General features: G+C 40.8%; 1 protein-coding gene across 1 annotated transcript in view; it reads left to right on the forward strand.

Moving 5' to 3' along the window:
* Nucleotides 1-20,848, forward strand: part of LOC124774909 (otoferlin-like) — a 188,459-nt gene that overhangs the window by 123,221 nt on the left and 44,390 nt on the right. The window contains exon 12 of the mRNA XM_047249587.1: nucleotides 9,780-9,941. Within this exon, the coding sequence (XP_047105543.1) occupies nucleotides 9,780-9,941 (162 nt within the window). The remainder of the gene's footprint in view (nucleotides 1-9,779; nucleotides 9,942-20,848) is intronic.

Consider the following 20,848-nt stretch of genomic DNA (forward strand, 5'->3'; position numbering starts at 1 on the left):
TTTTTTATTAGCGATATCGCCTAACATATTCAACTATAAGAGCAGTCTCTCAATGTCTAGGTCATTTTTGAAAAACTCAGATGATTTTTCTAAATTTGTTTCACCTCTGTTTACTAAAACCAAGCATTCTTGTTCAACTGCAATGACCTGCGTGAGTCCAGTTGAAGCAAACAACTCAGTAATGCAAGATTGCACCATTTCACAAACTTCAATGTAAATAGCTTTGTAGTATTCCTTTGGGGCTTTGAAAGTGTGTGGTGAGCTGGCTTCGTTGCAAGGCATTGATGAAATATCAACCGCTCTACAGATTGCTCTAAACAATTTTGTTTTTTTCAGATAATCTGTTAAATAAACGATCTTCATGCTGCGGTATTAAACAATAAAACTTCAAGTGGCTGCATGGTATCACGGACATTCCTACTAAAGTTGTTCAGCCAGTGCCAACTCAGAAAATTAAAATACAACTAAAAATACTTGCATAAACCATACGCAATGTATATCATAAGTAATAGCGTCAACGCAAACAGACGAAAGTACACGATACTTTGGTATACTTCAATTCCGAGGAAGTGAAAGATCATCAACTCTAGTGAAGATTTTTCTTTTAAACACAATTCCAAAAAGTGTTCAAAACTATCAGGCCTTCCATTCAAGCCGGCCGCGGTGGCCGAGCGGTTCTAGGCGCTTCAGTCCGCAACCGCGCGACCGCTACGATCGCAGGTTCGAATCCTGCCTCGGGCATGGATGTGTGTGATGTCCTTAGTTTAGTTTGGCTTAAGTATTTCTAAGTTCTAGGGGACTGATGACCTCAGATGTTAAGTCCCATAGTGCTCAGAGCCATTTGAACCTTCCATTCAATGTACAAATGAAGCCCTCATATATTTTCCCAGATCAGCAACACCTAGATGAGGGTATTGAATTTTTTCATTGACATTCTCTACTGGGTTCATTGCATGGCAATAAAGACGTAAAAAGAAGTAAATCCTAAGTTGTAACACTGACTCAAGATAGCCTGCACATTTGTAAGCTGCCTCTGTTTTGTCCTCTGCAGAAAATGTTTCCAAAAACTCTAGAAGTTCTTGAAAGTTTTTCAATATTCTCAAAATACTAGAAGCTGGCATAGTCCATCGAGTCGGGCAAAGAGGTCGTAGACCAGCTTGGTCGTTGGCACTCTAACAACGTATGCTTCTGAAAAGTCCCATCTTTTTGTTGGATTCCCTTAGGTGTTTATTAAGTCCTTGGCTAAAGCCATAATATCCCTCATAGACGAAAGATGGCGGAGACTGTCTACAACTGCCAAGTCTAGACTGTGAGCAGTGCAGTGCACATAACGTGCTTTTGGTTGTATATCCAAAACTAACTTTTTTTAATCCTTTGAACTTACCCCACATATTCGAGGCACCATCATAGCACTGTCCTCTTAAGTTATCCATTGACAATTCAAGACGAGCAAAAACGTGTTTTAAAATGCTAAACAGAGTTTGTGATTCAGTGTTGGGGGTCTCGTATAACCCAATAAAGTCTTCATTGATGATTAAGGAATCATCGACAGTACAAATACAAAATGACACTTGTTCGTGAATCAAAGAATCACTTGTTTCGTCAACCATAATAGAAAAATATTCAGTCTTCTTGACTGAAGCCAATACCTTTCTCAACACGGACTTTCCTATTAGATCAAAGATCTCGTTTTGAATATCGTGGGACGTCCACTTATACCGCAAACGCCCTAACCAATCTTTAAACTCAGGTGTGCCATTCTTTCGGAGTTCCAACAATTGAAAAAAAATTGAGTTTACATCTTCGTTCCCTCTATTATATAGTCCTTGTCGGCATAGAAATTGCACGGTAGTAAAAATTGTTTCAAGAGCTAAACGGCCTTTCTTCATGTCACTATCTAACTGTGCATTCAATTGGGAGGCCACACTTCGGTTAGTGACAGAATTTAGTTTCAGAACACCTTCTTTATGAGTAAACGTATTTTCATGAAGACGGAAATTTTCTGAAGCCTTTTTCCAGTTAGAAAACCCTATGGAAGTAAATGCAACTTCTTTTTTTGAAGAAAATTGTAACAGATTTTCAGCATCTGCCTCTTTGCCAGATTTGCAAAAAACTTTTTTGGGAGATGCTTCATATTCTAACCATGTATATTTGATCATCCAAGACTTCTGAAATTATATTCCCTTACCGAATTGTCCATGTTTCGGCTGTGAACGGTTTTCGCCTCAAGATGACGAAGCAATTGATGAAACAATAATTGTTGAAGGTTGACTTGCAGTATCATCAGCTTCCAAGCTCGCCTTTTTGGTGACAAATTTATCCATTGGAAACTTAATTCACAATACACTAAGAGACTGAAGTAAACGAATAAAATGTAGTCATACAAAATAATCCACTAGACATGAAAGTCGGAACACTAAACACGTCTGCAGCATGCACTGAACTAAACTATCCACACTGAATGACTGCGACAGCAGGGTGGGCTTTATATAGCCGCGGCGTCATAATGTCTCGAAGCGTCAAGGCGACGCGAGGCAGAGGGTTCCAGGCGCTTCTGCTCCAGTTATTTTGATGTCGTCGCGGCTGCAGCGCAGACCCGCTGGCGCCAGACATTACCCGAAGGTTTGCGCACCGGGACAAATTGTAAGTGCGCCCGCAGCACCATAACACTACCAAGATTCACACCACTCGTTTTCAGTTAAACTGCCTACTACCGTAATAATTATTTGTTTTAACTCATTACTGAATGTATTTTAAAAGGCAACTATCGTCAAACAAGGAAAAATTCCAACATAATTTTGTGATTTTACAAAGCATAATATTACTAATAACTTTATTAAATTATTGGGTGGGGGAGTGGGGGGGGGGCGCTCCACCCACACAAACGAATTTTTGAGGGGGCTTGGGCCCCATGAGGCCCCATGGAGTCGGCGCCTGTGTACATCATACATCTTTTCAAACGTACACTTGACCTCCACTTAATTTTTATTTAACAAACAATATTTTGAAAAAAAAACTGATGGTGTTGCTACGGGGCGGCCCTTTGTCTCCCCTAGTAGCTAACCTTTCTATGGAAGACTTGGAGGACAAAATCGGAGGCTTTGAAACCTTAATATTTCTGGAGATACCACCTTTGTGGTATGGTCACATAGGACAGTAAGGCTTCCTTTATTTCTGGAACACCATAACTCCTTCCATCCGAGTATGTGTTTCACCAGAAGTGGAGAAAAATCCAGACCTCCCGTTCTTGGATGTGATTGTCCATAGAAAAGAAAACTTTTCCTTGGATCACGTGCTCCGACTCATGCTGGCCTATGTCTACGAGCTACGAGCTGCCATCACCCATCCCATTTCGATCAGAGGGTTTTCTCAGTCCTTGAGAGCTTACCCAACTTCGCTCTGTGTTTGTCCAGAGCGGGTACTCTGAGAAGGAGATTCGAAATGCATTTCAACCGGCGCGCCCTAAAAGTTAAGAACAGCCAGAAGGTACGAAGAACTTTACGGGGATGATATTCCTATCTTATGCTGATAGCGTGTCCCTTAAGGTCGACAGGCTATTCAAGAAACATCTTCCGTCCTCCAGGGCTAGTGCAAACGATTCTGTGATCTATTAAAGGTAACCTAGGTCTAAGGAGACCAGGAAAATATAAAATCATCCACAAGTGTGGGAAACCAAACATTGGCCAAACGAGTCGCGCTGTTATAAGAAAAATATCGACGTCACACCAAATTAGGTCAGCCAGAAAAGCCTGCTGTTTCTGAACACTGTCTTGACACGGGACATAGCATTAATACGAAAAGACAAAGATCCTTTAGTCCTCTTCCAAGTATTGCGACTCCATAATTAAGGAAGCAGTCAAAATAAGTATGAGTAACGGAGAATCGAAGTCAGAAAACTTACTCTGGGCGCCAACAAACTGGTCGTGCGCGCTGGGCTGCGACTTGCAGCCGCGTTTTTCCCGCGTCGAGCATGCGTAGACCGTTGCTCGTTTCTTCGGCGTGGTGCTCTGGATGTCGACGTCCGCTAGGATTCGTCTACGATGACGTTATAATGCCACTCCTGGGCGCCTACGCATTTGGGTGAGTAAGCACATATATTGGTAAGCCACTGCAGCAGCACGTCAGTAAACAGCTGTCTCGTTGAAATATTGTGCAACTGACATAACAATATCCGACGCGACGCCCGTGAACCACTGAACCAGTTATTATGTCGGGAAAGTCTGAACAGCACATGTCATTGGCTTTTATTTTAACGATAACGACAAATGCTCCTGTCACAGCACAAAAAAGACGAGTATGTCTTGGGCAGAATTAGGAATGTAAAAGTAGGGAACTAGCTTTTCGGCTTATCTGTCAGCTTCGAAGGCATTTAAATTAAAACATTTTGACGGATTCGTGCTTTTTTACTTGTTGGTATTAGTATTCATGGCATGTAATATAATGCGTCATGTCAATTAAAGTAGTGTGATACATGATATCATGTCGTATAAAATGACACATGTCATCCTACATGACATTTGTCATGTCGTGCACTATGACACATCGTGTCATTAAAGTTTAGGGTGCATGCATCCCCCATTTTGGGGTACTTCCCGTTATAGATGCATCTCCACTCTTGGATACTTCCTGTTATAGATGAATCCCACTCTCCAGAAGCCCATACATTTGTGTCTATTTGTTATTACACCACACACCATATACGTAATAGGGGGTGGGTTTGAGGGAGAAATGATCCCTGCGGGAAAAAAGTAAACTCCCTCCCCCACCCAGAAATAAAAAAAAATTAGCGCCGTACCTCCCTCCTCCCGCCCCCCAGGAACAAATCCACCATCAGAAATTATATCCCCCAGAAAAAGTTTTTTAGCCATGACATGTACGTTCTTGAGCCATACAATATTATATACGATGGATAGCGAATCTTAAGGATTTTGGACACAGGATCAGGGGCTTAAGCCTATAAATTGCATGATACAGATGTGCCCACAACTTGTAGCTAAGGGAGCTCAGTGTTCTGGGAAAGTAGGTTTAACTCGTAAAGCAATACGAATATGTCAAGATGTTTTGATTGAAATGTTTTTGAAGCTGCCAGATAAGTCGAAAAGCTAGTTCCTGTCTTTTACACCCATAACTCTGCCTAGGACATATTCACCTTTTTTGTGCTATGGTGGGAGAATTTTTCGTTCTGGTTCCCAGCTTTTGCTCTAGTATAATTTTGACATTAGGCCTACATCGTGACAGCTTGGCAACCAATGTAGCTTTTTTGTTGACTGGGACAATAAATGATCCGGTATAGGTTTTTTTACGAGTATTGTCTTCTGAACCATATTTCTAATGTCGTGGCAACGGATAAAGTTTTCACAAAACAACAGCAGGATCATTAATTACATGTATTTGTCTACTTACTAATGTTGTAATAAAATGTAATTGTAAGAGACACGAAACAGCAGTATTCACGTGTCATATACTCCCATCGTTTCTGTACCACTCATGGATAATTTCTTGTTCCTCTACTGCAGCAGCTTTACGCGAAGCAGTTTAGCTGTTTACATTTGTAGTGATTATAAGAATCACAGTAAATCAAAAGGCTCTTTCATCCAGCAAAGAGGAGAGCGGTGCACACGTTATATGACTCCTTTGTTCTTGATGCAAGAAAAAGGAATATTTCGAGAAAGGAATTTTTCTTCCCGCTGCAAGTCAGCAGCTATAATTCTTAATGCCAAAAATAGATTTTTGAGGTATTTACATTCAAAACCAGTGGACTTGTTTGAATGTTTTTGCAGCGAGTAAAACACATTCCATATTCTTAAAGCGATAATTTGGAAGATAAGCAACACATCTATATAAGACTACCATAACCTTTCCATTGGACACAAAACGCCGTTCAGCCGCAAATTCGTTTATAGCACCTTTGTGGACAGGTGCATTGTCCCGTGAATATTGGTAGTCCACTTTACAAGTCCAGGCGTCTTCTTAAGTATTTTTCCAAGCGTTCGGTCCAGAAGACATGTGTGCTTTGCACTAGTTCTTATTGTGCTATTTGCAGGTAACTGCTAGGAGGAGAATCAATTATCTAACCGAGAAAGTATTGGCGTCACTGTTTCCAAGAGGTAAAATCGGCACTTTCGTCCATTGTTTCGTTTCTGGCGTAGCATGATGAGCCCATGTTCCATCTACAATGAACAAATGACATACAAAATCAGTTGACTCGTTTTTAAAATGGTTCAAGTATTGCAGAAAAATTCGATGCCGCAGTTACTTTTTATCAGAATTGAATAAATGCTGCACACTTGCACAAATTATCTTTTAGCTAATTTTTCACGTAAAATAACAGTGCTGTTTCCTCTGATGTGCATATGCACTCAACTGTATCACATGTCCTCCATGATCCAACGTCGAGTCTGGTATTGTGCACACTCTCGATGTTTTCATCCGTTATTTACGTGGATGAGAAAGTCACTTACCAATAAACTGAGCCATTCGTTTCGTAACTGTCAAAAATGAGGGGTCATGCTCTTTATTAGATTTCACCAATTTTGGATGAATTTTAGATGGTAATAAACCATCCAAAAGAATGAACCTTATGAGGGCGTTCCAATTTATCCATCTGAACGAAATATATAAACATAACTATTCCGCAGCTCAAGTTACTTAATGATGATATAAAAACCCACCGTCTCTGTACCTAGCGGAGTAATTTCGTGGCACTACACTTGCTCCCCCCCCCCCCCAACCCCGTTTTGGATGTTGTTATATAAACATCAGCAGCCGTCTTGTCAAAACCTTTGAATCAGGTACTTATAATAAGTCAGCTTGACGCTTTCAGACTTCCTTTCCAGATGGGATGTCAGAACGAATCTGAACTACTTCAGTGACTTGGTTAAATTAACTTTCTACTAGATCGGAAGTAGAGAGAGGCAAAAATTCAACCCAGAATGAGATTTTCACTCTGCAGCGGAGTGTGCGCTGATATGAAACTTCCTTGCAGATTTAAACTGTGTGCTGGACCGAGACTCGAACTCGGGACCTGGAAACATCCACCAGGAGATGAGATACTGGCAGAAGTAAAGCTGTGAGGACGGGGCGTGAATCGTGCTTGGGTAGCTCAGATGGTAGAGCACTTGTCCGCGAAAGGCAAAGGTCCCGAGTTTGAGTCTCGGTCCAGCACACAGTCTTAATCTGCCAGAAAGTTTCAAAAATTCAACCATTTGCATAGTACCAGCTTCATAATATGTGCAAATTTGTATATAAATATTTTAATAATAAAGGGTACATAAATAAAGAGATTAATGGAAATAAATTATTTTCAATTAATGTCCTAATTATGGATTTTTATAGTTTCTCTCTTTTGAGTTCCTTTTAACGTGAACTTACTTCCATGTAGTCGAGATCTACACACTCCTGTTAGGTGCTTCTTCTTCCGACGCCGCAAAACTTATCACTCTTGACCGTGTAGGTAATGTAATTTTCATTTATCGGACTTCTTCCTTATACACAGGCAGCACTCGAGACATGACGTTTACGTATTGCGCGGAAGATAACTGAATAGCTCCTTGGTTTTGTTCCAATAATAATTATTATTCAGACAACACTAATGCCTACCACACACATCTTAAATAATATACGTCTTCTCTCGACGAGAACTAAAGACAGAGTCTCTCTATTAATTGACAAAAAAATTGAAAGGAGTTTATTTTCATTTGTTGTTCGCCTTCCGGCGTAGCTAAATATATCTTTATCGACGCTTATAGCGACCGCGCTAACAATTGTTATCATTGGTTTCAAATTTTTGTTATAGCTTGTTTAGGCTTTTCCTTATGTACCTATACAAAAAGTCCCGTGGCTTTTCAAAAGTTGACATTCGGGGAACTATCTCTTCTCCCACTTCAAGCTTCAATAATTTCAATATTCTCAACAAAACTCAATCATCAAAAATATAACTCATCCCCTAAGGAAAATTATGTTTCAAAACATTGATGGAGAAAGTCTGCGATCGCAATGCACTATTTTTAATCAATTATAAAACAGTCTAGATCGTAAGGCACGTTAATGACAAGGTGATCGGTTTCGATCATTACATAATAATAATAATAATAATAATAATAATAATAATAATAGTATACATGCCTTGCGATCTAGACTGTTTTGTTGTGAATTGCAGATTCTCATGAGGAAATCAGATGTAAATTCGATCTGTTACTTCCACACAGACATTCACTTTAGAATTCTTGATTGATAATAGAATCTCTTCTCATATTCAACGGAGTGTTTTATTAGAACGTAGTTTACCATAACATCGATGTTGACCATAAGCGGCCAACACAGGCCGACATGAGCTTCTACCGCGCGATGGCTTTCGCTTGGTGGACAATAGCAGTCAGCTCTGGCTTGGCGGCTACGCGGAAAATGCTGCCGTCGTAGTGTTAATGCGCGCTCACGACATGAAACGGATACTAACTAACCTCTTAAATAAACAATTCCAACTTTAGAAAACCACAAACAATATAGACAATCTTACTAAATACCTAACATTATGCTCGTAGAATACATAAGACATACGATTAGCAGCAAACTTAGCGGTAGGAGACGTGGTGTGACTGTCTTGATTTAGTTACACTATAGTTCTCACTAAGACTGTTGAAAAATATCGATATAACGATACATCGATGTTCCTCCCAAACCTCCCGATATCTACATAGTCGATATTTTATTCTACAGTATAAAGATATTTCGATATCTAAGTGGCAATATCGAGCGTCGATATTTTTATTTTATATTTTTTTCGTTATTTTTGGTAACATTTGAAACAGTCCTTTTGAAATTGAATTAGAACATAATTTTACTTTCACTCGGTGAAGGAGTTTACTACTTTTTGAGCTTCCGTCATGTCCAGTGTTTCTCTTTGACTGTGTGAAGCAAATATAGGTGACACAAAGAAGAAGGCCGATTGAACTGGGGGTGGGTGCGGTGTGAATGGAATAACAAGATTCCTGATGTGAAGAAATAGCAAAACTGTTGCGTTAAAAAAGTGTGCTATTTCTTCATATCAGCATTCTTCTAAAACAGTTGCTGAAAATGATGAACAAAAATCTAAATGACAAGATTGGCCTTTGCGGTGAGTAGAGACGTGTGGGGGGAAATGCTGATGTAATCGGTGCTCGGCGCTACCAACAGAAACTAAAACGTTTAACTACACCGCGCAATTTTGATATTACGACTTCTAGGTCACTGGCGTTGGCAGAAATAAAAAAACAGGGAAGTCGTCATTAAGTGTTCCAGACAGATCCAATATGTTACGAAGCCGAACGAAGGACACCTTTTATTGTACCACTTACTTGCTGTTACCATTGTTAGCAAAATGGTTATCGCCAAGCGTGAATGTGTATGTTTTCCTTTCAGTTCTTGCTCTAAGGGGGATAGACAGGCTCCTAGCTTGTTGAAGTACAGAATATCTAATAAATAATAAAGTAGTACTTAAATATACAGCTTTAAAACTGGCAATATGTTTACAATGTGCAGCCGATTTTTTTTTATAGGCTGGTCCGTCGATATGTTTTCTTCGATACATCAATACGTTTTTGTATATATCGAGCGTCGATAATAGCATTACTTTAAATATCGATATATCGGATTCCCGATTTTTTAAAAATATCAACAGTTCCAGTTCTCACCTTGCCGTGGCACAATCTCACAGTAAATATTCTGAAAGTCAACTGTTGTTGTACGTGTGAGGCTTGCTGCGGTGAAGAGGTGAGACGGTGCCTGCCTGATCGCGTTGCCAGGTGGTGGGGCAGCGACGCGAGGAACTGGTGGGCCGCGCGCTGACGTCAGCGGCGGTGCGCCTGCAGGGCGAGCCCCACCGGCCACCTCCGCTGCGTTGGCTGCCGCTACACCGCGCACAGCTGCACGCAGGAGATCTGCTCTTCTCTACAGAGGTGCTACAGGTGAGCCGAGCACTACACCTGCAAGTACAGCCGCGGCTAGTCAAACGTCAGGCGATCGGACTGCATCTACAGCTGTAAAAATCTACACCGATTCCGCAAACAGAGATTTTGCGCAACTCAGCTCGCTCTGTTCCTTAGTGAGATCCGTAGCGCTGTAGACGATGGCCTGGCCTTTGACACAATTCCGCACTCCCACTCAGTGAAAAAAAAAACAAAAACGAAGTTAGCAAATATCGTGCCAGATTTGCGACAGGAGCCAGGGCTTCCTTACAGTCAAAACTCAACACATCGCTCTTAAATCGACTGACGTAAACGTAATATCCGGAGTACCCCAAGGAAGTGTGATAAGACCATTACAAGCCTCCGTATTGTTTGTAACATATAGCGTGTGTATATGTGATTTCCTAATATTGTCTCCACAGTGGAATTCTGACACAACAAATGATTAAGATGACCCTGGCGTTAACAACTTATACCTAGGGATTTCCATAAGTATCGTGTTTTAGTTTTCTGCATTTCAGTTTAACATATCATACCCGTCATTCCTATCGGAATGCTGCTAGAATGAATCACAACGTGGGTACCGTAGACTATTTACTTTCAGAAAACATATAGAGAGTGAAGAATTGTATAGTACACAGTGTCAGAGTCTACACCAAATGTAATTTTAAGATTGGCGCAAAGTATGTTTGACCTTCTTTAGATCAAACCCCATCTCCTCCCCTCTCTCCTCCTCCCTTTTATTAGTCAAACACAAGTAGACTAGCCGGCAGGGGGGGGGGGGGGGGGGGGCGGAGCGGTTCTAGGCGCTACAGTTTGGAACCGCGCGACCGCTACGGTCGCAGGTTCGAATCCTGCCTCGGGAATGGATGTGTGTGATGTCCTTAGGTTGGTTAGGTTTAAGTAGTTCTAAGTTCTAGGGGACTGATGACCTTAGAATTTAAGTCTCATAGCGCTCAGAGCCATTTGAACCACAAGTAGACTGATACTGATTACCGGAGGGGAACCTCCGGGCTGGTATTTTCTGACAGCGCTCGGTGGACCAGCAAATGGAACTCAACACGTTTACTGTGAGTGTTTCGCTATAAGCCAAGCCAAAGTGTGTATATCACGTACTGAAGTACAGACAGAAACTGTACTGCACCGATGATCTGCTCTCTGGGACATTGGCCACTGTGCAGTTGACGTACCTGGCGTACCTGCAATTCTCTGCCTACACAGAGGATACAATATGCCAACCACAATCTCCTAGTGCTGAAATTACGATTCAAGATTTACATTTGCTCACTAGCCAGAAACAGAAATTCCAACCAAGTATTCTCCCGTTAAGAAGCATTTCAGTGTGTGTCAAGACTCCATAGAGAGCTAAAGACTCGTCACCCGGGTAAACTGAATAAAAAGTCTGTCACAGAGACACAACTTCACGCGCTCTCAGTGTAGAAAACAAAATTTTGTAAAATGCCCCCTTGTTTCTCTCACCAGCGACCCCCGGGGGAACGGGCCTCGACTAATCGCGGCACGAAAGTGCCCTCAGTCGAGCCCCAGAGGGAAGTGTATCTCCATGCCACACCCCACTTCCTACTGCACACCTTGCGTTTACATTTGCCCTCAGGCAATGATTTCCAGGGGCCATTGCAAAAACATTACCTGCCATTAAATGGATCATGAATCTGCCAGACAGCCACCTGAAGTTCGTACTTCTTTTACAAGATTTTCTAGAAGTTCCCATTTCCCTTCCCTACTCCACCAACAAAAAACTCATCTTTTCTATTCAGCAGGAAGAGTGCCGTGGTGCTTCCCATGAGAAAATTCAACTCGTGACCATCACTTGTGATCCCGTCCTTTCCTTTACACTAATAGGGATATCTTTCTCCTTGTTTGCTCCCGATGTTATTTCTTCATTTACGATAGTCTGAAATTTTTTGGTCCACCAGACAGGAACCTCCCGCCTGCTCAGTCCACACTACGGGAGGTCTGTCGCCTCCAGCATTGTAAACCTCTGCCTCCAACCTTCGCTCTCCCTTAGGACAGTAAATGTCCACTTCTGCAGAACACAAGTCTCTCAGCCCAGTAGAGATAACTCTGAAAAAGGGGCTTGATTTAAAAAAAAACGAGTAATTTTAATTTTCATGTATGTCACATGTATTACCCCTCTCACGAAAAATTCAAGTTTTAAACCATCTCCCCCTTGTGTGCTATCCACCAACTTGAAAAAACCGCTAAGAAATGACACATCCTTCAGTCTTTTCTCGCTTCAGCTGCATTTTAGGCAAAAAATATCAGTATCAGTTTTAAAGAGGGTTAAATTTTCTCCATGTTTCGTACAGAACATGTTGGAAAATTTAGAACATCTACTGAGATACGATACTGTGGAAATCTACAAAAATGTCAAAAAAGCGTAAAACATTAGAAATGTCAGTGGTTTCACGTTAATAATTCTTTTTAGTGCACACAATGCGCTGTACTGTAGAGGATTTAATTTGTTTCTAGGTACATACACAATAATTGTAATTACTCCCAATAGATGAGGAGAAATGTTACGTTAACTATTTTAATAAAAGTGTACTTGAAGCTGAAAATACCATTCACAGTCATAAATAGTATTCCTGGATGTAATATCATCTTTAAGCCATCGTGTATCACTTCATTCCCTCTCCAGCATCCCTCCTTCCACTGAACAGCCCTTGGAGTTTTGAAAAGTTTGTCAATTACTATTTAACCTCAGTGAATGCACTTTCGTGCTGTATTGTAGAATGTGCTCTTTCTTTCGAAATGTCGGATTCATATCGGGGTGTGTGCTTTATCTGTGCTGAAAGTCTAGGTGAAGGTGAAATGTTGTTAGTGAAAGAGAGAGGTGTGAATACACTACGTGAGTCGAGTGCAAGGCGTAAACTTACAGCACGATCTGATTTTGTAAATAGTGTGAACGAAGTCCAATTTCATTCTTCACACCTAACGAGATATAATAATGACAAGCTGACAGCAACTTACCTCCGAAAGAGGTTTCCCAGCCTGCGTCTTGACCGTTACTTACATCGTTGAATGAACGTTTTCAATTTCAAAGATTACTGCATTCTCTGCAGTAATTTTCTACATTGAGGAGAAACGGAGAAAGACTCCCTTTGGCTAGACGCAATCGAGTGTTTTGTGTGAAAAAACTGTCCATGAAATAATCAGTTCTCAATATTGTCAATGCACGAAGGGATCAATGGCCACAGGAAGTTCTTCAGCGCATTTCCACCTTACATGAGGGAACTGATGTAGTAGTAGCTGATGAAGCACACCATTAATAATGCTACAAAAAACTGTACAATAGAGTACTTACTGCGATGAAGCAAAGGAATTCATTTTCTCCTATTTGGAGGAGAAGTCTGAAGAGTGTCAGTTTCCATCTCAAGACTTGATTAATCAGACTGAAGGAGAGATTCGTCCGAACATTAGAACCATAAAAACAATACTAAAAAATGGAGATGATATGTTGGCTAACTCACGTTGCCAAACACCATTTTTATGTTTCAAAATACTAGTTACAAGATTCTCAATAATAACTGGTTCAGGAAAAGGAAAAGTAAATTGGAAGAAGACCATATTCGAATCCTCAAGGCTGCAGCTGACAAATTTGTAGAAGATATTTCTTCTCACGTTCATGACAACAGCATGTATACATCTTCAATTGACTTCCTTGAATGTATAGAATCTGTGATACCACCTTCTTTACTTTATTTCATGCAAAAGTGTGGATCTGAAACACAAAAGAGGCGAGTTGGATTGTTTGAGGAAAAAGTGTGTGGCATTGTCGCATTCAGTGATATCCATAGTAAGACAATGAGCATTTTTGTTATCACTTCTCACTGGAGTTGGTAGTCATTTATACAAATGATTTGGATCACAGATTCCCGTAAATATGTTTTCACCACTGGGATTTTCTCCCAGTTATGATGAGGTTTCAAATTTTGAGGTACCTGTTGCGCTTCACCCGGATGCATGCCTCAAGAGGAATGCATTCTGTCAATTCACATTTAATAATGCCGACTTCAAGATCAGCACCTTGAATGGGGAAGATACATTTCAGGCATAGAGTGAGATCGTGTACGTTACTCCAAGCATACCTGTGGTTCGATGTATGTGTTCATTGTAGATTCGAATTATGTGGTAATCCACCAGAGGTTGAATTCAACATGGAAGAAGACGACTTAGATGATCCACCGCCTACTGGTCGAAGTTATACATTGTACACATCAACCACATCTGAGCCAAAACAACAGAAATTGATGATTTTTTAACTTAAAATTTTTTGTATATCATTAAAAAAATGTAAGCACTATTTTTAAACTGTAGTTTGTTGAAATATGATAAAGTATTGAAAATTTGTGTTCTTCTTTTTCAGAAATACTTATTCCCCAAAAATTACACGACTCTCATGAACTACATTTACATAATGTATACGTAATGGCTTAAAGATGATATTATATTCAGGAATACTATTTTTGACTGAGGATGATATTTTCAGTTTAGAGTCAACTTTCACAAAAATTGTTGACGCAGCATTTCCCCACATGTATAGAGAGTAACTGCCAACTTCTTTGCAGCAGTGTAACACCGTTTCCCGTCAGATCACCGAAGTTAAGCGCTTAACGCTTGGCCAGCACTTAGATGGCCACCCTCCGGGCCCGCCGAGCGCTGTTAGCAAGCGGGGTGCACTCAGCCCTTGTAAGGGCAGTTGAGGAGCTACTTGATTCAGAAGTAGCGGCCGCGGTCACTCAAACTGACAACAGCCGAGAGAACGGTGTGCTGACGACGAACTTCTCCATATGCGCACCCAGTGCCGCCTATCGGTTGAGGATGACACGGCGGCTGGTCGGTACCGTTGGGCCTTCCGAAGTCTGTTTGGACGGAGTTTATAGAGAGTAACTACAAATATTTTGTATGAATCTTCGAGGAAATTAAATCATCTACTACACTGGTTCTTATGTGTAGCGCGCAAAACTGGACTAGAAAAAGTTACTAAAGCGAAGCCAATGACATACCAAACGTTTCGCGATTTCTTGACATTTTTGAAGATTTTCGTAGTCTCGTTTCTCCATAGCTGTACTGAATTTTCCAACTGGTTATATACAAAACTTGTAAGAAATTTAATGCTCTTTGAAACTGATAATGGCATATTTCTGCCTAAAACAGACTGGAAACGAGTTACTAAGGGGAAACTGAAAAAAGTGCCATTTCTTACCGATATTATCAAGATGGGTGATAACACACTAGGGGGAGAAGGTCTGATACTTACTTTTTTCACGAGAGGGGTAATACATAAAAATGTTTTAAAATAAAAGTTACTCCACGTTTAGCAATACCAGCCTTTCTTTAGCTGACAGAGGCTTTTGAGGAACGCATGGCCTACTTCGCCTTTCCTGTCAGTGTTCAGCTCGAATTAACTCCCAAACGTGCATTATTACAGCAATTGTTAGTACATGGTGCTAGCCAGTGTCAGCCAGTGAATGAAATGATCCATCATCCGATTGTGCATCGTAAACGGTGATCTAATATGAATTTAAATTTAAGAGAATATTAAATGTATGATGGTAAAATATTGTCGCTTAACACCGTTACTGTTTACATTGTATGTCAATTATCTAACAGAAAACGTCGGGCGCTCTTTAAGACTGTTCGTAGGTGATACGGTTGTGTATTCGAAAGTAGCAACGCCAGAAGACAGTATCGATTTGCAAAATGACCTACAGAGGCCTAATGTATGGTGCAGACTGGGGCAGTTGATAATGAACGTAAATAAATAAGATGATTGTGGATACAAGGAAAAAGAAAGACACTACTGCAAAACTACACCATTGATGAGAAACTGCTGGAAACAGTATCTATCGTAAAATATCTAGGACTATCCAGTGTACCCTTAAATCAAATGACCGCATAAAACAACTAGTAAACAAAGAAGGTGCCAGACTGAGAGTCACAGGAAGTATCTTAAGGAAATGTAATTCGTCTACTAAAGAAGTGGCTCACAAGGCATTCCTTCTACAGATTCTTGAGTATTGTTCATCAGTTTGGGATTCTTACAAGGCAGTACTGATAGAAGAGATAGAGAAGTGTGGCGCATTTCGTCGCAAGATCGTTTTGTCCTCTCGAGAGTGTTACAGACGTTCTTAAACTCCAGTGGCAGGCATTGCAAGAGAGGCGCTGTGCATCGCGGAGGGTGTTACTATTGAAATTTCGATAGAGCACTTTCCGGGAAAAATCGCACACTATATTACTTCCACCAACATACATATCGCGAAATGACCATGACGAGAACATTCGAGAAATTAAAGCTAAGACGGAGGCTTGGTGACAATCATTCTTCTCACGCCCCAATCGCGTGTGGAACAGGGAAGGGGTGATCTCTTAGTGCTACCAGAAGTACCTTCTCCCATGCATCTTAAAAAGGCTTGCGACGTTTGATGTAGATGTAGATACAGTACGACACTATCGTCTCAGCAAAACAGACACAGTCTCACCGGTATCAATCGCTACTGTATCGAAAAACTATGGCTCGTTGCGGTACCTTGTCATGAAAATACAAAATACAACACTCAGATTAGAAAAGAAATCACAGAATAAACGAACGCCATCCATACGCCGTTAGTAACAATAAATCCTTTATCTCTATGTAGCCAATGTAACTGACCAAACGTATTACTACAGCATTAATTTCGTTACCGCATAATAAAATTTTAGTGTCCACATCTACCATCCATGAAGGTACGATACCTCTCCACGACTGACTATAATGCACCTCATACACGTTAAAGCATATACTTTTGAAAATATACGACAGATACATTTTCTCTTCGTCTCAGCATATAATATGTTAATAATATATCACATTCGTATTTATTCTACTGTTCACCTACTTCTTCGAAATACTCCGTAATATTCTCTCAGTTGCCGTCCATTTGTTGCCCTCGTCGTTTTAATTTGGAGAGTGACAAGATCTCCTACGTTATTGAGAGTAATGACATTCCACGATAATTAGTCACCTGTGTAATACTTTCTCCTCTGTGTTCTATCTTGTTCCTTTCCGTCCATCCACTTCTTACTGAGTACTTCCTTTGCTATTTGTGTTGTTTGCGTTTTATGTATTCCCTTTCTTCTTTCATAGATTTACTGTACTTTCTTTAAGCAATTACACGATCCTTCAATGAATGTTCATAGTTAGCATTCCACCATCATGCATGGTATTTACTTTGCTCCCTGTACCAACTACCTGTATTTTGTTACTTTTTTACTGATCGAGCTAGCTCTTTGAATCCTTTTTTCCTTTAGTTTCTTTGCTTTGAGTCCTGACATAGCTGTTGAGTTGCTCTTTTAGTTAGGAGGCGTAGGTTTGAACTTTCTAACTGGAACATAGTATTTATCTATCTCCATTTTGATTCTGACATTAATTATTTCTAGACTCCTTCGAGATATAGTAGCCTGCCTGAAATTCTCCTGTTGGTGAACTAACTGATCGCCACGTTCTTTGCTTTCTGGACAGGTGCCGCAAATGCGTGGACATTACCTGAAGATTGTTGTTCTCTGACAATCCAACAAACCGTTTCCAATTTTTGTTATTGTTTTCATGTGCCATGTAGTTGCCATCAGTATTTCTAAACCCTTGTTTGCCTTCCACTGTATGCATTAAAATCATCCAGTAAGAATTTAATGTTGTATATCAAGATATTTACGAGTCTGGTATCTATAGCATTTCAAGATTTGTCTATGTTTTCAGATATTTTCTAATTTTTATCGTTTGTTGGTGCTGCGGCGTTAATAATTAGTACGTATCTATAATTAGTTTGGAATACTGTCATCCTGTAGAGAATGTTTAGTAACATACTTGTTTATGGACAACAGTGAAAACAAAGTAAATACTATATATCGGAATTAAATTTAGTGACAAAGATGGCTACAGAAAATGACCGTCAAGGACAACTGCTCGATGTCCAAAATGTGTATTAAGGCGTTTGAAAGATCGGGTACAATTTGTGCCGATGTTCAGTCTTCAAATGACACACATCTTTAAGGCGTAAATGGTGCTTCATCCAGGAAAGGTGTCATAAAATGCTGAAGAAAAGTTTTGCAGACGTCTAGACGTCACTCTTCAATCTCTAAAGAAATGCAGTAACTTGGTACGGAGTGGAGACCATAATTTCCAAATGTCAAGTAATCTAGCAACAACATCTGAAAATTTGTGTAAGAAGATTATATCTACCCCATGTGGTCTTTATTGAGAAAATAACTGTCATTTAAAATTTGAGAATGAAGACTGTAGTTTTAAAAAAAACATGCCCGCAAACTACAAAAGTACAATAAAAATTACAGCTTTTAGATGTGCAACGAAGTGACCATGATATCGACTAGGCAAATGGTTGACCGAGCTCTGGAGGTATGTTGAATCCTACTGTTCAAATAGTTCCTTAAAATGCTTGATATTTGAAGATATGGACTGGTCGTTTCAAGACGATGCATCCATGAAGTTTTGTAAACGAGCCACTGGTGTGACGTCGGTCGATCGTAGTTTTACGCCATCACGACTACTGGTTTTTCCTTCGTGGTTGTTTCATTATATCTAGAGATATAAACATGTTCTAAAAACCACTCTGAAGTGCATGGCAGAGCGACACGTAGTGGACCGGAGCATATTCTGAGGTTTTTCGCGTAATATTTGTTTTCAGAAGTCAGCTTCCGCAAACCTCTACCAGTGCCGGCTTTTTCAGAATTTCCGTGGCGCGAACCAGTGAGACAAACATGTCTGTGACCATCGGCGCTGCCCTTTCTTGATTCATTCAATGTATCCTGTTATTACCTCGCCAACATCCTTGCCTCGTCTAATACAACGGTTCCCGTCAGGTCGCCGAAGTTACGCATTGCCAGGCGTAGCCTGTACTTGGGTGAGTTGAGTTACCACTCGGGTACGTTACGATCTGTTGACAATTTTCCCTTTGCCGTTCCGGCGAAGCGGAGGAGTGGTGGTGGCGCAAAGGCCCTGATTACCAGACTTTGCGCCAGTGTCCTGATTTGAATTTTAAACCTCTTAGCAGAGTCTCGTGAACTGAGGACATGTCAGACTGTTGACGGGCGTCGTCTATCGGATGGAGACGTCAAGGCCCGGCGGCCCGCTTGGTGCTGTTTAAGAGTAGGCTGTGTGCCGGCACTGCCTTTCATCATCTCATTTCTCTCATCATCACACAAAGAAAAGTAGGCACAACGCTACACACACGCCCATTACAGTCATCTACAAGAATCAGGTACAATTAACATACAAATTTCATACATCGCGAAAGAAAAGGCCAGTGTGTGTGACGGACAGGAAAAAGCGTTCCAGTTAGGGTGCTCAACCTGCCCTTAGGGGCCTTTCAGGTAACCCTGTCATATTACTTTACTTTTTATTGATGTTATTTGGTATGGCTCACACGCATTTCAGAAAATGCTAAGATGGTACGCATACCTATTTTATAAGCCTCGTCTTTTACAGACTGACTGCATTTTCCTAGTACAATATAATGTAACAAAATCTGCCGCCTGCTTTAATTACGATTGAGTTTATGTGAACATTCGAGTTCATATCCATAGAAATTGTTACATCCAGGTCTTTGTATGACTTCACAGATTCTAATTTTGACTCACGGATATTGTAGTCATATCTTCATTTTGTGAAGCAGATAATTTTGCTTTCTCGTACATTAAAATTAAGTTGCCAATCTTTGCAACACGTTGAAATCTTATCAGTGTATGAGTACATATTTGTGCAGTTTTTTTTCAGCTAGTGCGTCATTATTGATAACTGCAGGCACTGAGGTGGCAAAACTCATAGGGTACAAATTTGCACATATAGAGATGGCGGAACTATCGTTTGTACTCAGGTGATTCATGTGAAAAGGTTTCCGACGTGATTATGGCCGACGATGGGAATTAATAGACTTTGAACGCAGAATGGTAGTGGAAGCTAAACGCATGGGGCATTCTATTTAGGAAATCGTTAGAGGATTCAATATTCCGGAGTCCACAGCATAAAGAGTGTGCAGAGAATACCAGTGACCGAGAGCAGCGGCGTTTGCATAGAGTTGCCAGTGCTAAGAGACAAGCAACACTCCGTGATATAACCGCAGAAATCAGTGTGGAGCGTGCGACAAACGTATCAGTTAGGACAGTGGCACAGAAGCCATGGAGCCACGTTGCCAACAAGGCAATCCGAGATTTAAGTAAAATTATTAATCCGAAAGATGATGGTAGCTCCATAATGGCGTGGGCTTTGCTTACTTGGAATGGAATTGGTCCTCAGGTCCCACTGAACTGATCATTGAATGGAAACGGTTATGTTCGGCTACTTGGAAGCCATTTGCAGCCATTCATGGACTTCATGTCCCCAAACAACAATGGAGTTTTTGTAGATGACAGTGAGCCGTGTCAATAGCCTACAATCGTTCGCAGTTGGTTTGAAGAACATTCTGGGCTATTCAAGCGAATGATTTGGCCATCCAAGTTCCCACCGAATATTAATGGGATTTAATCGAGAGGTCAGTTCGTCCACAAAATCCTGCACTGGTAATTCTTTCACAATTTCGAACGGCTTTAGAGGCAGCATAGCTCAGTATTTTTGCAGGGGACTTCCAACGATTTTTTGAGTCAATGCCATGTCGGGATGCTGCACTACTCCGGGAAAAAGAAGGTTCGACACGATATTAGTAGATATACCACGACATTCATCATCTCAGTTTAATCTGAGGTTAGTATTAATATTGTACGCTGGTTATTAATATACAAAACGAACGGCAAAGGTCGGCCGTGGTGACCGAGCGGATCTAGGCGCTACAGTCTGGAACCGCGCGACCGCTACGGTCGCAGGTTCGAATCCTGCCTCGGGCATGAATGTGTGTGAT

The sequence above is a fragment of the Schistocerca piceifrons genome, chromosome 1 (genome assembly GCF_021461385.2).
Source record: "Schistocerca piceifrons isolate TAMUIC-IGC-003096 chromosome 1, iqSchPice1.1, whole genome shotgun sequence".
In the NCBI taxonomy this organism is placed as follows: domain Eukaryota; kingdom Metazoa; phylum Arthropoda; class Insecta; order Orthoptera; family Acrididae; genus Schistocerca; species Schistocerca piceifrons.